The 17795-nt window shown below is 35.5% G+C and overlaps 1 protein-coding gene across 1 annotated transcript in view; it reads left to right on the top strand.

Moving 5' to 3' along the window:
• LOC107573079 (inositol 1,4,5-trisphosphate receptor type 1-like) overlaps positions 1-17795 on the top strand; it is a gene marked incomplete at its 5' end in the record, with an annotated part of 94693 nt that overhangs the window by 17703 nt on the left and 59195 nt on the right. The window contains 6 exons of the mRNA XM_016259518.1: positions 4807-4955; positions 6596-6707; positions 7714-7749; positions 13146-13181; positions 15883-15930; positions 17481-17610. Coding sequence (XP_016115004.1) covers positions 4807-4955; positions 6596-6707; positions 7714-7749; positions 13146-13181; positions 15883-15930; positions 17481-17610 — 511 coding nt within the window. The remainder of the gene's footprint in view (positions 1-4806; positions 4956-6595; positions 6708-7713; positions 7750-13145; positions 13182-15882; positions 15931-17480; positions 17611-17795) is intronic.

Genomic DNA, 17795 nt, shown 5'->3' with positions numbered 1-17795 from the left:
TTTGACATCAAGATTTCAAAAGCTTGTGGCTTGAAAGGGCTTAAAGATAGAGATCTACTGTGAATTAGAAAAATGTTGGGCATGACCAAAAGTTTATGTGGGGTGTAAATATACTCATATAATTTGCATATTATGGCGTCACCCGGGGTGGCCATCTTGACTTTAATAATATTCAGAAAATAGTAGATATTGAATTGATGTTTGAACTTATCCAGCGATTTTTGGAAAAATGCTGGATTTTGACATCAAGATTTCAAAAGCTTGTGGCTTGAAAGGGCTTAAAGATGGAGATCTACTGTGAATTAGAAAAATGTTGGGCATGACCAAAAGTTTATGTGGGGTGTAAATATACTCATATAATTTGCATATTATGACGTCACCCGGGGTGGCCATCTTGAATTTAATAATATTCAGAAAATAGTACTTATTTGCATGTTTTTTTTGTCTTTTTATCCTCATTCCAAATGATCAGAAAAGAGGAAACCAACAATAAAACAGGAGAAAGTACTAAATTATTACTATACTATATAGTAGTAAAACGCATGTGAACAGTAGCCTACTTTTTGATCAGTTAATCAGTAATATTCAGGAAATAGTAGATATTGAATGGATGTTTGAACTTATTTACATGTTTGTTTGTTTTTTGTCTTTTTATCTTCATTCCAAATGATCAGAAAAGAGGAAACCAACAATAAAATAGGAGAAAGTACTAAATTATTACTATATTACAATACTATATAGTAGTAAAACACATGTGAACAGTAGCCTCACGGTACAACTTTTTATTAGCCATTTGGCGATTTTCTCTCACAAATCTCACAATTTACTCAGACGCTCTGAAATGAACTGCTTCCGCATCAGTGACACAATAGCTCACTTGCTCTGCTATTTGCTCGAACACTTTGAATAGGAACATGACGTCATTTTGGTCTAGAATCGAAGTACTACATGTCTGCCATCTAGTGGTAGGGAATACAAATGAGATATTACACCATATTAGGAACTACAGTCTATTTGATTAAGTATGACGTCTTATCGCAATTTTGCGACTTTGGCGCTTAGAGGGTCAGACATGCCCCCACACATGTCTACGTCACTGTGTGGGAAGATTTGCATAACATCGCCCAAATGTATACGCAAAGAAAGAAGGCTTAACTTTGATTCTCACTGTAGTATTCTTGCCGCCGCCGTCATGTCGTGGAGACGCTGTGTGTTTCGTTGTGAAAGCGAAACTACTTTGTTTGGCCTTCCAAAAGAGGACACAACTAGAAATCAGTGGTTAAGTTGTAATTACAACACTGTTCCAGAACAGTTCAACCCAAATATTCAGATGTGATGCAACACAACGCGTAAAAAGACAGTATATGTAATTATAATCAGTAATTATGTCCCCACTGGATGCAACAAATGCCTTGTTTATAATGAGTTTTATTGGTTTTGTCTCGTTGCGCCGCGACATGGCATCACTGTATGGTAAGGGGCATAACATTTCCGTCACACGCTTGAGGTATTCAGCCAATCACAACGCACTGGATAGCTGACCAATCACAGCACACCTCGCTTTTCAGACCGATGAGCTTTGTAATAATCAATGCGTTTCAAGAAGGCGGAGCATAGAGGAGAAACAATAATGTACAGTATGTGGAAAATAATGTGTTTTTTGAACCTTAAACTGCATAATGAACCTTAAACTGCATAATGTGAACACCCACTGCTTCCGGGTGTGTGTTGCACTTTGGATGGGTAAATGCAGAGCACTAATTCCGAGTATGGGTCACCATACTTGGCCACACGTCACTTCACACATTATTCACATTCACATTCACATTCACATCACATTCACATTCACATTCACATTCACATCACATAAACATTTCATTACACCAAATACACAAAATAATGTTCTTTTTAGCCTGGATAGCTGACCAATCACAGCACACCTCGCTTTTCAGACCGATGAGCTTTGTAAAAATCAATGCGTTTCAAGAAGGCGGAGCATAGAGGAGAAACAATAATGTTCAGTATGTGGAAAATAATGTGTTTTTTTAACCTTAAACTGCATAAACATTTCATTACACCAAATACACAAAATAATGTTCTTTTTTTAGCAACATCATATGACCCCCTTTAAAAAAATTAAGCATAGCTATACATAAACCCATATAGGAAGTAAAAGAATGATCAAATAAGCATGTTCTAAAATCCTGAAACATTAGTGTTTCATATTTTAGAGCAGTCACTGCAATTTATGAAAGAAATCAATTAAATCTGTATGTGGGAATGTGTGTGAAAAAAGTAGATGTAACTCCCTTTGTAATCCTTAACATTTTCATAAGTAACTGTAATTTAATTACACATTTTTTCTCTGTAACTGTAACTGATTGCAATTACTTTTATTTTGTAATTAAATTACGTAATTCTGTTACATATAACTAGTTACTCCCCAACACTGCGCACACACACACACACACGCACACATACATAATATGGATAATTTAATGAAACGGGTGTCTCGTTCAGTTTGAGAAGATTTCTGCAAGATCGTAAATGTTCTATCAAATAAATATTCATTTAAGTGATAATAAATTGCACTGCACCTTCTCGAGCTAAATCAATACATTTTAGCATATACTGGTTTAAAATAATGTCTTCAGAAAGGCAACAGTGTTGATGGTAACAGGATTATCAGTTTAAATTGATTCAACTGTAATTGAGGGAAAAAAACAACACTTGATTTGAAAAATGTATTTAACATGTTTGTGCTTAAGGTCATACGTTCATAGGTTCTTAGAAAAATAATTTAAGTATGATTTGTAATTTAATCTTTAAATTAAAATATTTTATAGAGAATTTATTTGATATATTATTATAGTGTTACAAGTAGTATTATAGTATAGTAGTATTTTACATTTTAATTTGCATTTCATTTATTATAAAAAAATCATTGCAACAAAGTTGACAAACATAACAAAAATTAGTCAACTTATAAAATAATCATATTTTTATTGTATTTAATTGTTTTATTTTTTTTGCCATAGTGAAAAATATTATAGTAATGCTAGCTAAAGCTAATGCTAGCTTTTATTTACAATTACTTTTGGAAATAAATTATATTAAAAAGTAATAAAAAATTATTATTTAAAAATGGGCAACAGGAAGTATAAAAAAAAAAAATATATATATATATAATATATAGTGGGTACGGAAAAAAATTAACTTAAAGGATTTTAGCAAATGGCTGCAATATAACAAAGAGTGAAAAATTTAAGGGGGTCTGAATACTTTCCGTACCCACTGTATATATATATATATAAATGATAATACAGTGAGAAATTCAAAGCACAGGATTAAGGAAAGGCCAAAAACAACATCCTCGTGATGACGGAGAAGAAAAACAAAAAAAAAACATACATACATACATATATATATATATATATATATATATATAAGTGTGTGTGTTTTAAATGCATGACACCTGTTTGGTTAAATGGCCCATATGACAGCATAAAAACGGACACAGCAACTTGCTGATTTGTTTCCAGCGGTATCTAGAAGTCCCTGCTGTTGTGTTTAACAGAGGAACAGCAGTTGTTTTCTTTCAAAGGTACAATGTCGAAATGCTGAAAAAAAGACACCTTGACATCAGAAGGTGGTGTTGTGGGTAGAAACATGCGTTTTAAAATGCTGCTTTCATACTCCACTCAGAAGACTGAGGATAGAGGTCAGTGGAGGGGTGTCATCTAGCCTAGGGGAGGGGAAGGGTGAGTTAGCGAGTTGCGGTAAACCATGGCTTCATCACGTCTGTCTCCACCCTCGTTCAGCTGTGGCGTGAGTTGGCGAGTATTCAGACACGTTTGCACAGCTCACGTCTGTGCTATGGGCCTCAGGGCTGTTGGTTTCAGCCCTTGCTTTGGAAACAAATCATGCCCTTGGTGCTCAGAATATGTGTGGCCTGGGTCCAAAAATGGCTTTTTACCACACCTGCTAGTGCCAATGAAAATATATGAGATGGTTTTTTTACACCGAGACGGAGACACGCTCAGTTCATGTATGATGTTGCAAGTGACATGATCGCCTGTTTGTTACACACATGAAAGGAATAAAAATTAAATATTTAATAATATAAACAATGTTATAATAACTAAATAAATATATAATTAAATAGTTAATATTATTGCATCCAATAAAAATAAAAAAAGTTTTAATAGAGTCAGTAAGATTATTTAAAATATATATATATACTGTTTTTTTTTATTCAGCCAGGATGCATTATATGATAGTTTTAAAAACACTGATAATGAAAAACATATTTCTTGAGCAGCAAATCAGCATATTAGAATGATTTCTGAAGGACCATGTGACACTAGAGACTGGTGTAACGATGCAGAAAATTCAGCTTTACCATCAGTAAAATATTACATTTTTAAATACATAATATTATATTTAAAACATTATATTTTTAAATATATAAAAATATTTTTGATAAAATAAATGCAGCCTTGTTGAGCAGAAGAGACATAAAAAAACAATCCAACTCAAACTTAGTGTATCATATATGAAAAAAGCCAGTTTCTGTATCTCTGAGAAGTATAATATGTGCCATACAAGTACATATCCATTGCATTAATGTACTTGTCAATGTCAGTTTGCTTGGCGAGTGTTTCTTATACGTCCTGTGGTCTAATATAAACATAGTTTGTCTTATACTTGAAAATTGTCTTATATCGTCACTGTGAAGGGCTTCAGTTGCGCATGATCAAAATAACTGAATTTGTTTTTGTTTGTGCTCCGATGTGTGTTTGTCAGGACATCGTGTCTGCTCTGGAGGATCGTCTGCGGCCCCTGGTTCAAGCTGAGCTCTCGGTGTTGGTGGACGTACTGCATCGCCCGGAGCTGCTCTTCCCTGAAAACACAGATGCCCGACAGAAATGCGAGAGCGGAGGCTTCATCTCTAAGTGAGTTTCATTTTCCCATAAACCCTCTCGAACTGAGAGGACAAAACTGTCCTAACAGTCTTCCTCTTTTTTTTAATGTTATGAACCAGTGACATCCATGAATATGCTTTATTGGGTGACCCTAAAACACATACAGGATCATTGGAGACACTGAAGACATTACTATGAAGTAATGATGCTGAAAATTCAACATTCCTATCATAGAAATAACTTACATTTTAAAATATATTAAAATAAAAAACTTTTTTTAATTCTAATAAAATATCACGATATTAGTGTTTTTATTGTATTTTTGATCAAATAAATCCAGTTTTGGTGAGCATAAGAGACTCCTTTCAAACACACATGAAACGTATGAAAAATAAATCACTGTTTTTTCCACTCACGAGCCGCATTATGCAATGGTGCAGTAGTGCTTACTGTCCTTCACCTGTCCTCGTGCTGTGAGAGGCTGTTCTCAGTCTGCCAGAGCTACAAAAGGGATTACCTGTGTGTTTGTTTGCGTGTGATGGCTTCTATGGGAATAATCCTGAGATGCAGGATTAGCTGATTCAGGAATGGAGTTACATTACAATGTTAGTGTCCATTGTGCTGTCAGTGGGAGCAAAATGACAGTCTGTTAACAGCTCAGTTCAGTTTTTTTTTTTTCAGTTCAAGTCAGGGTTATTTAGTTTAAAAAGGTTGACATTGGGAAGTCATTTAGCAAGCATTTTTATCAAAAGCGGTTTACAGAATATTTATTATAAGGACGGTCTTTCTGCAGTTATGTGGGGTCATTATAAAAAATTAAATAAATAATAACCATTGCAACGTTAATTGAAAGTTTGAAAGATGAATATAAATTTTTAGATCTGCTAAAGAGTACATTTATCATTATCACCTCACTCCATTTCTAATATTTTACCAGCACTTAATTAAATGAAATGAAATGAAATTTTATTTATTATTTGGCATTATTGATGGCATTATTATTTTAAATAACATTTTATTTTATTTATTATTTGGTATTATTGATGGCATTATTATTTAAAGTAAAATAAAATTGTATTTAGTATTTGGCATTATTGATGGCATTATTATTTTAAATTAAATTTTATTTTATTTGTTATTTGGTATTATTGATGGCATTATTATTTTAAATTAAATGAAATTTTATTTTATTTATTATTTGGCTTTATTGATGGCATTATTATTTTAAATTAAATGAAATTGTATTTATTATTTGGTATTATTGATGGCATTATTATTTTAAATAAAATTTAATTTAATTGTATTTATTATTTGGCATTATTGATGGCATTATTATTTTAAATTAAATGAAATTTTATTTGTTATTTGGTATTATTGATGGCATTATTATTTTAAATTAAATGAAATTTTATTTTATTTATTATTTGGCATTATTGATGGCATTATTATTTTAAATTAAATGAAATTTTATTTTATTTATTATTTGGTATTATTGATGGCATTTTTATTTTATTTTATTTTGCATTATTGATGGCATTATTATTTTATATATATTTTTTAAAGGTGATATGTCATGTGTCCCTGCAGTGAAAGCATATAGATACTGTATCATCATCAGTTGTTATCATTATTATAATAAACTTGTGAAACGAACTGTTTTTCTCTTTCAGATTAATAAAACACACTAAACAGCTTTTAGAGGAGAACGAGGAGCGTTTGTGTATAAAAGTTCTGCAGACGCTTCGAGAAATGATGACGAAAGACCGCGGCTATGGGGAAAAGGTAACATACACACTGTAGTTGCATAAAACAAATCAAAAATATCCTTTCTGTCTTCTACAGCACTATTATACATCTTGATGAAATTACAAGAATCCCTCGGTGTGTGTGTTACTGTATATTTGTCCATATTACTCATAAAAATAGCAAAACAGGCCTCACAGGACACATTTCACTCTGTCTTTCCACAGTACTGCCCAAAATCAAGCTTAGAAGACCATGTTAAACATCTGACATGCTGTTTTTATTAGCCTATATACTTTTATATACATAACTGCACTCAAACACACACGTGCATCTGTTCATGACTCATGTCCTACTAACACTTAATAAAACATACAGATTTTTCTAATGTGGTTTTACCAGCACTGAATGAATTAACGCCCAATTAATGTCACTAGCATATTTGAATGCCCAAGATTTTATTATAAAGTTCTGGCTATATCCAGTTTCTGATTTGTTTTATTTGATTGGATTTTTATTGTATTTTTTTATGTAATTTTATTCTTGATTTAATTTCTATTTTATTTTGATTCATTTTTATTTATTTTTTTATATATTATATATTTTATTTTATTTTATTTTGATTGTTTATGTTGATCGCTTTTATTTGATTTTATTTTGGATTTTTTTTTTATTTGTTTTTAAATTGTCTTTTATTTTCATTTTTAGTTGATATTATATTGATTTAAATTTTTAATTTTTTTAATTCAATATATTTTATTAAATTTTTTATTTGTATATTTTATTTAATTTTTTATTTGTATATATTATTCTAGTTTATTATTTTATTTGCACTCATGAATTCATGATGTCTTTAACTACAAATGACAAGATTTGTTCACACGTTTTTGTAGTTGGCAACTAATGCTTTGAAAGCTAACGCTAATGAATAACAATCACAATAATCTTGTGTTATGTCACTAACGAACATTGTTTGGCATTTTTTGAGCATTCTCTGATTCCTTCCTTCACAATACTAACTTTGCTATATGCTCTTCTCTTCCAGCTAATTGCCTTTGATGATGAGCTGGATGTGGCTGAGGTTGTTTTTTATTTTTGGTTTTATTATTTTCTATGTTTAGTTGGGCTTTGCGCTCACTCGCCAGTGTAGTCGTCCTACTTAGTGCTTGTTCTCTTTTCCTTTGAGCTTTTTGGCTGGTGTTTGTCAACGTGACTTCACCACAAAGCGGCCGTTTTATTGTCTGTCCATGTGTGTTGAGGTTGCGTGCAGTTAGCCTCACCTGATAGTTTCATTGTGTGTTCGTGTGCATGCGTTTTTACCACTGGCCTTGTTTTAGATAGCGTGTGCTGGTGAAAATGTGTGTAAGTGTATCAGCCCACCACACTTTGCTCACACTTCCTCTGTGTAGCGTTAATTCAGTTTACTTTCCTGTTACATTCACTGCTGAATCACATACAACAACAGTAGCTGGTTAACAGGGACCTCACAATATATAATTGGCACTGTGAAGAACAATTAATTACAGAGTTTTTAATAACACAGTCGCTGGTATTAATCCAGCCAAAAACACATTACGCTGAAATATAGCCAAACCCAGTTCAGGTAAGAAATTGTGGCTCATTCATCTGCATTTAAAATAAATTTTTCAGTCTTAGTTTGGGATTTCGTCATCTGACGAGCCATAAAATTGCAACTTCAACAGTTTATTATCACTATAAATCATTTTTTATTTGAACTTTTAATGTGAGGTTTGGAAAGTAAATGCACATATTATTAGATTATTAGAGTCATCTTTCTGGAAGTGCTTGGATATACATTTTTTTTTGTTTCGGTTAGGTTTTTTGTTTCAATTCTGAGTAAATAAAACACTTTGCTGGCAGTTTTCAGTTGATTGTTCACAAAAATCAAGGCATAAATAAGAAACAGCATGGCTTTCACAAACCCTATTGTAAAACGCTCTGACGGATCTCTGACACATATGAATGCGTAAATGCTTTTTGAGGTTGTGGTAAAAGCAGGATTGGTTAGAAATGAAGTATGAATGCCACAGATTAGATTTCTTAAAGGGATAGTTCACCCAAAAATGAAAATTCTGTCATTAATTACTCACCCTCATGTCGTTCCAAACCCATAAGACCTCCGTTCATCTTCAGAACACAAATTAAGATATTTTTGATGCATTTTTTCTGACAGCTCTCTGACCCTCCCATAGACAGCAAGGGTACTACCACGATCAACGTCCAGAAACGTAGCAAGGAGATCGGTAAAATAATCCATGTGACATCAGGGGTTCAACCGTAATATTACGAAGCTACAAGAATACTTTGTGCGCAAAAGAAAAGAAAAAAAGACTTTATTCAACAATTCCGCGTGGCGCAGCTGACACAGAACAGCATACGCTGTTTGCGTTCAGTGGATACTCTACAAAATGGCGCTAGGGTGACGCGGAGGAGACAAATTGTTGAATAAAGTCGTTTTTTTTTCTTTTGCGCACAAAGTATTCTTGTAGCATCGTAATATTACGGTTGAACCCCTGATGTCACATGGATTATTTTACCGATCTCCTTGCTACGTTTCTGGACGTTGATCGTGGTAGTACCCTTGCTGTCTATGGGAGGGTCAGAGAGCTGTCAGAATGCATCAAAAATATTTAAATTTGTGTTCTGAAGATGAGCGAAGGTCTTACAGGTTTGGAACGACATGAGGGTGAGTAATTAATGACAGAATTTTCATTTTTGGGTGAACTAACCCTTTAAATGGATCCAAACTTACAGTGCATACACGTGCTGCAAAATTTTTTAATTTTTTTACTTCGTTTTTTGTCTCGTTTTCAAGTACAAATATTTAAACATTCCTGAATCAAGATCAAGATTTACCTAAATAAATCTTGTAAAATGTAAAATTATGATATTAAGTCTCTGTTTTTTTTTCAAAACAAGAAAAATATATGGCAATGGGGTCAGAAAAATACACCTTTTCCCCTTCGAATTAAGATTCTGACCCTCTTGTTTTAAATCCAATTTGTCCTATAAATCATAATCTAATATGCAAATATCACGATTATGTCACTGAATTGGATTTTGAGTGGTAAATATTCGAACTGTGTCTTAGTCAATGGGAGATTTTCTAACTTTAATTTCAAATTTCTTAAGTATACTGTTCATTTTAAATATTTAGTGCAGTTCTGCCATGCACACACTTTAATGATGAGTAATACTGATCTTGTGGTGGCTTACCATTGACTCTTTTTATGTGAGAGGTGGGAATGTATCTGTAAATGTAAAAGTTTAAAATGAATGTTTCTGCTTATTTGAGTTGAAGTCAGGAAGGTAGGTGGGAGTTCATACTATATTTTTAGTCACTGCTCTTCTATCAGTTCCAGGGATGAAATGTGACCCTGTCTCCCCATAATAGGAAGACGTGTGTGAATGTTTTTGAACATGCATGCGGTTGAGTGACATGGCTGAACAAGAAAAATAACACAGCTGATGGCATTATTATTTGTGTATATGTGTGTGTCTCATGACAAGAGCCTCTTTGGATTTGTATAGGAGGAGAAGTGCAAAAGTGCAGTAAAGGGTGTGTTTGTGGGTGTTTTTCCAATACATTCTTACTAGTAAAAGATAAGGCTGAAGTGCTGATGGGTGCATTTCGATAAATAAGGTGACATGAGCGCTCGTGAGTAAATATCTTCCTAGGGGAAGTTCTGGGTTTGATGCAGGGTATTGACAGCATTTGTCAGGCGCTGCTGATTTTCACAGAAAATTATTTTTACTCATGCCGATTTTTTAACACACACACACAATTTTTAACATATTTTTGTTATTTGTTTTTCTGAATGTAGGACCCCCCCCCCCCCTCATTTTATAAGATAAAAATATTTTTAATACCTGTTTTTTATACCTTTCTCCCCTTTAGCGACGGAGCTAAATATATTTATTTATATACAATTTATATTCGTATAAACGTTAAAACTAACATTGCAACAAGGATACACTCACCTGTTGTGAATCTGATGGATATTTTGCATGTTGTTGGGTGTTTTTTGATGAGTGATGAGAGGTTGTGTCCTTAGAGTCTGAGCCCTCATACACACTTACACGTGTTCACAGCACATGTGTGGAATGACCATCCCTGCTCATAACATACAACCTCTCCCTCTGTGTCTCTCTGTTCGTCTTTATATTACATAAGAGAATGTGTCTCCTGTCACAGAGTGTAAGTCTGTGTGTGTGATGTAAGAGGGATGGGGAAGATAATATGGCTTTAGGTTGACGATGCGGCTGTGCTGCGGAGCAGGGAAGCTTATGTAATGTGAATGGAGAGAGCAGTGTGTATGTCTCCTTCACCTGGACTGTGCTAGACAATCACAACTGCACCATGTCTGTCTGTCTCTCTCTCTCTCTCTCAGCCTTAAATGGTCTTTCTTTCTGTCATTCAGTCTTCCTTTCTTTCTCTGTCTCCTTGTCTCTCTCTCCTCATAAATTCATTATTGTTTATATTTTCATTGCCTTTACCCATCTCTCTAATGCTATGTCTCTCTTTCACTCTTTCCCTCCCCCTCTCTCTGTTTCCTGCTCTGTCAGTAGATTCAGTCAGTTCCGATAGTCAGTGTTTGTCAGTTGGTGTCTGTTGTCCTCATGTGTCCTTTGTTATCTCTGGCTCCTCCTCTGCACGTCTCCTGACGTCCATCAGGGGGAGCTGTGGGCACATCCGTCCCCGCGCGCGCCGCTGTCCCAATTTCCTCGCCTTTGTGCAGCACGATTCCTGGACTCCCGCCAGCTCGCAACCAGAGGTTACATAAGACCTGCCCTTCTTTTTTTTTCCCTCGTTTTTTTTCCTGGAATCCAGGCTCTTTACTGTTGTGTGACCTTCTGCAATAATCACCAATAAAAGTGCGACGGGCTGTTTACCAAGAGACGCTGGCAGTGGCAAAGACCCTCCGTTGGGCATGAGGGGTGGGCATACGACGTCCTAAACCCTTGCGTTCTTTTGAGAAAGTTTCCATCTTATTAGATTTAAATGCTAAATTGAGGGCAACGAGCCTGATACCTTCAGGCCACAAGCTTTAAGACACACATTTATGCTATTGAGCTCATCATGACAGTCAGGTTAATGACATTTTGTCGACAATGACAGTGACTGAAACGAACCCTCGAAGCTTCTCACAATTGACATGCACCACAAAGAATAAAGCTGTGACATCAGTGAATGTGCGAGCTGTTTCGTCCCCACACTCCATAAACTTGTGACACACAAACTTGTGACTTGCACTGGAAGAAAAAGTTGTCAAGAGCTCTTTCAAAAGTCAGTGTTAAATCTAATTTGGGTTTATTACCGGATGGATGGATGGATGTGCAGATGAATGGATGTGCTTTATCAATTTCTTGTGGGGAAATTTACAAGAAAGTGTTTTTATAGCATGTGATGAAAGCGTGCATTTATGGTGGCTAGAGAGGGACATTTCACATTCACACCTTGTGTTTTGCAGCAGCATTATTTTCCAGCTGAAAAATTATGTCGCAAAAAGGGAGATTCCTTACTGGTTGCAGTATTACTCACACAAACATGCGCGTGCGTCACGGTTGTTGCTAATTTAGAACCCCCCTCTTTTCCTTTGTGTTAGAATGGTTCCAGACATCATGCTCAAAATTTCCTCTTTGCATCCTTTTAGAGCAAACCAATTTTCATGAAGGCAAACGCCATTGAGTGGTTATGCTATCTAAATAATTAGTTGTCATTTTTTTTTGGTTGTTGTTAGTACGGTTCTCATACTAGTCATCCTCTTCATTGTCTCTGATGTGTCGAACAAGGAACTGTTTGCGTCCGTGCATGTCGCCTGCTTTACTCGTTCCTTTTTGCTCTTGCACGACTTAACGTTTTGATTTCATGTGTCTTTTCTTGTCTTACTAATGCAAAATAAGCACCAATGATTGTGGAAATACTTACCCGCTCAAATCCATGCGGATTGAATGTTGTGACAGGACCAAACAAGTTGCACATACCTTTTTGAAAATCAGCCATACACACACAAAAAAACAACAACTTTTTTTTCCCACACCCAACTTGGTAACACTTAACAGAGTAATATTTTTCTGTCAAGTCACGGCTTGAGAGTGCATTACATAACCATTTGAGATTGAGTATGGATTTTTAAAGCCTTTTATCGGTTATAATATAATTGTGTGCACATTTTAGCCAGTCTTCCCGCTGTGATGACCCTTTTTGATAAGAACCCTACATGTAGGATGACCTGCTGAGGTCGATCAACCCTACACTGCCATAGATGAATATGCAGCCTTCCCAATCTGCAGACGCTTCAGTGTAGAAAAGTGTGTTCTCTCGGGCTGGTTATATTTGATGGGTCTGATGGATGCTGCATTAATGAGTTTCTAGTTGTCAAGGGCATTAACACGTTCTATCAATGCCAGAGACTAATCTGCATGAACTAACTCATGACTTTTTATCTCCATTAGCTTGCACCCCCACCAGAACCAGAGGTCCCAGCAGAGGTGTGTCCAACACATATTCGCCCTCCCCGCCAGCCTTCGCTGGAATGTGGGAATATGGGTTGTTGCAGTCAGTAGTTGATCGTCTCATACCATATCCTTGCCTCATTGCATTGCAATAGCCACATTATCTCCGCTTTGAGTCATCTCTGCCCATGCAAATGGGAAAGCAAAGCCCCACGCTGGCACACACCACTCTTAGATCTTAACTCTTGATTAGTTTTCCCCCTCAGTATGGAAATATGCCAATAAGCTGACCTCTTTTTGGTCTTGCTGATTAAAGTGCAACAGTTGGGATCTGGATGTCAAAACCCATTCATTTTCTCCACTGAAAGGTCATGTGTTATCAGGTAATTTCTCAAAACAAGCATACCATGAGCTCAGAGATATATGCTTCTGCAGAAGTCGCAGTTAGTGTGATTTCAGATTGTTTTAGCCTTTTTTTTCTTTTTTTTCTGAGTTTTATTTTTAAATAAAAGTTTACTAACCAAATTCAGCCAAACCAGTGTTTACTAACCAAATTCTGGATGAAATTCTGAAGAAAGATCCTCTATGGATCTTCCAATCAGAGAGGATGCTGTTACTATGGCGACGAAAAACATGCTCAAAGAATTCCACAGTGACCTGCCTCTCCCATGAAACACTGCAAGTTATGTAATCGACCCTTCGCCAGGAGTTTGATTGACAGGCCATCTGACCAATCATAATGCAGAATCGGCCATTTTGTCCGACAAACAAACCAGACAGGAGAGTAGATAAATGTCGGTGAACTTGAACTTGAAAAACGTTTTGTACTGATGTCTTTCCATGGTTGAAACAAGATACCTTCTGATTTTCATTCATGTTTATTTTGTGCTATAGCCAATAAAGAGGAAGAGATGATTGGTTCATGTGCCGCTTTAACTGAGGCGCTACACATTATAAGTAACTTGAGTTACGTAATCAGATTACTTTTTTCAAGTAACTAGTAAAGCAACGCATTACTTTTTAATTTACAAGAAAATATCTGAGTTACTTTTCCAAATAAGTAACACCGTTTAATTTGTTTTCCCAGTTATTGATTGACAGCACTCCTGTTTTTTTTGTTTTTTTTATTGCTGAAGAGTGTTGAACTTTCTTCTTCTGCATCATATTCTTAATTCAATGCAGAATGGCAGCACAATTGAAAGGCTTGTTTGAGCTGCACCCTCTACTGTACAGATGTGAATTAACATTTCGTGCCGTCTGAGGCTTATTCATTTAACTTTTGGTGTGAAAGGGCTTTTTACATTTGCCAAAAGTAGAACTTTTTATATTTATATATAAAAAAAACAAGCAAGCCCAGCCCAGATGAGTAACTAAGTAACATAATTAGTTACTTTTTTTAGGGCAACGCAATATTGTAATGCATTACTTTTAAAAGTAACTTTCCCCAACACTGGTCACGACACATTAAAGTGCCACAAAATTATTTTGTTTACATTTCTTAAAAAAAAAAGAAAAAATTTGAAAGCTGAGACTTTGTTTCAAACCAAAATAACCTGCTCTGTCTTGTCTGTCAATGCGTTGTCAGTGTCCTGTTTGCTCTGCGATGTATTTTTCTCTGGATGAGAACATGATGTGTGGCGTGAGAGTGCCTTGGCTTGTCGGATATAGCAACAGTAACTAAGGAGGGTGGGTCTTTGCGAAGGGTCAATTAAATCAGCTTCCCTACACTTTATTGTATTGTAATATTTTATTGTAATTATTAGTATGTTGAATTCAATAATAATAATAATATAACTTAAAATAACAATGTATCTTTTCAACATTTTTTACATTCTACTCTCATATCTGTTTATCATTTGCAGTGATTCATGGGATGTGTAGTTTATTGCTTTATAAAAGATGTATACACTCTTATACTTTGTGACTTTTTCTCAGATTTATTTATTTATTTTTCTGTGGAGAAACTGAACGAGGGAAAGACCTTCTGAAACCAAGGCTGCTGAAAAATGGCCTGTCACTGTTGTACATTTTGCATGTGCCCAAATATGTCTGTGTATATGACAGACAGGGAGAAAAAAGGACAAAAAGCAAATCTACTGCTTTACCAAGGCAGATGAGGGCATGGGCCGCAGTGTGTGTCAATAGTACACAGGATCCATTACATAATCTAGAGAAAAGTTTTCTCTCTCTCTCTGTCTCATTTCTCTCACTCATGGCTTACATTTCTAGCTTTGGCGCCCTGTGTGGTGCTTATGTAATTAGCATGGTTTCATTCCCACTATTGCCGCTGTAGATGCACAACTATACAGACCGACCCAAAACAGATGGCCTGTAGAATGGGTTAGGGAAGTTTGACACTGCCAAACAACCTTCCTGTTGAGTTATTTATTAAAGGGCAGGAGATTCAAAAACAAATATTATGAAATGCATTATTTATTAGTTTTCCTGTTTTTACCCCCTTTCCTACTTCCTTTGAGGGATCATCGTTTTAGGGTTTTATGGATAAACTAAAGCTCATGTAACTCTGCTCTGCCTGTCTGCTCCCACACACACACACACACACACACACATTCACATACACACACCATGCCTCTCCTTTAACTGCATGATGTAATATGCCCCACTTTTCATGCATGTCAAAATAGTGACTAATGTTCTCAGTCTTGACCCCTTTCTTTTTTTATGCTTGTAATTTTTCTTCCCTCCTTTTTGCTTTCTGCTAACTCGCGTCACTCAGGAGTTTGATCCAAACCAGCCCCAGAAGCAACTGGAGGATCAGAGAAGGGTAGGTAAAGAAACGGGGCATGTGACGCACCCCCTGGCCACTGCTTGAGCCACTCATTCTCAAACTCACCCTTCAAACCCTCCTGTCTGCTCCAAATGGGTGGAGGTTTCACCTAAAAAACCGGGATGACTATTTTCTTTAGTTTTAGGTTTCTGTTTAGGTTTGATGGTGGTGATTGATCTGTTTATAGGTGATAAACATCTTGATATTGTGTGTGTGTGTGTGTGTGTTTCCATGGACTCGGGTTTGGGATGTTTCGAGTGAGCAGTCGAGTTATGGTTATCTGTGTAATCTCTGAATTAGGATTAGTTTTAATTGGTGTGGTGTCTTGTATCCGAGGCCGCTGGTGTTATTGAGGTCAGATGCGACTAATGAAAGGGATCTAGCGTTATCAGATTCTGTCTTCCTTTCTGACCTCTTTCTGACAGTACTAATCAAACGTAACAGGACGAGGTAGGGATTGGTCTTGAGGAGCAGTTGAGTAGCATCCCACAAAGAAAAGGAATTGGGTAACATTACTTGAAGTCTGTTCATGTAACACGTTATTGAGAATTTCAATATAATTACTTATACATAATTTTCAATATAATTATATAATACACCTTTAGACAGTTATAAAACATACTGCATAACCTATTCATAGTTACACCTTTGCAAAGTAAAGAATAATAAAGTAAAGTGTATGCTTAAAAAATACAGTAAAAGCTGTAATGTTGTGTAATATTATTACAAACTAAAATAATTTTTCCATTTTAATATATTTTAGAATGTAATTTATTCCTGTGATTCGAAGCTGAATTTTCAGCATCATTACTCCAGTCTTCAGTGTCACATGATTCTTCAGAAATCATTCTAATATGCTGATTTGCTGCTCCAAAAACATTTCTTATTATTATCAATGTTGAAATAAGTTGTGCTGATTATTTTATTTTTTTTTGTGGGTAAATATCTTTTTGTATTCTTTGCTGAATAGAAAGTTCAAAAGAAAATAATTTATTAGAAATATTTTGTAACATTGTCTTTACTGTCAATTTTGACCAATTTAAGGCACCCTTCCTGGATTAACATATTAATATTAACTATTAAAATATCACTAACCCCAAACTTGAACAATATACAAGCTTCAAGTTAAATGTTGGAAAACTGATTTTAATGTTCAAACTGTATTAAACTGCTGCAATGTTTTGACCCAAACTTCATCAGGCTTTTCTTTTGTCTGATGAAGACTACAGTGTCAAAATGTGATATTTACAGTTTTTTCCCCCTATGATTTCTTCAACTAAAATGTTATCATAAATTCTTTGTTTCTCATTGACCACCTGTGGAAGTATATGTGTGTTTCTCCATTAAAAAAGAACAATAATGTAATATCGAAACTCAAAAATCAATCAATAAATCAACAACCACATTCGTGTCAAAAACTGTGTTTTCAATGATTTCTTTTTCAAATTCACCATTTGATGTCGGTCATGGTGACACATTGATGTTTGGTGATGATGAGGTATGTCATAATGCCCCTCACGTGACTCTGAACCCTTCACTGTTGCCAGGGTGAAGCGTTGAGGCAAGTTCTGGTGAACCGTTACTATGGCAACTTCAAGCCGGGAGGCAGGCGAGACAGTTTGACCAATTTCAGCAATGGGCCGCTCACCCCCGGCGGGCAGACCAAGACTCCTACAGGTTTGTGCAGCACCTTAAGTTTCTTATGGTACTAACTGGCCTTTTTATACATCGAAACCAACTTCATTTTGTAATTCTGAAGATGACTCCCTCCCCGACCACTTTTTTTCTCTATGCTACGTGTCCTATATATTCCGAGCAATCGCTGTTGCCAGGCGACAAGAACATGGCACCCACACTTCCTG

The sequence above is a fragment of the Sinocyclocheilus grahami genome, unplaced genomic scaffold (genome assembly GCF_001515645.1).
Source record: "Sinocyclocheilus grahami isolate Dianchi unplaced genomic scaffold, SAMN03320097.WGS_v1.1 scaffold1863.1, whole genome shotgun sequence".
Classification (NCBI taxonomy): domain Eukaryota; kingdom Metazoa; phylum Chordata; class Actinopteri; order Cypriniformes; family Cyprinidae; genus Sinocyclocheilus; species Sinocyclocheilus grahami.
This window is presented reverse-complemented; position numbering and strand designations above follow the sequence as displayed.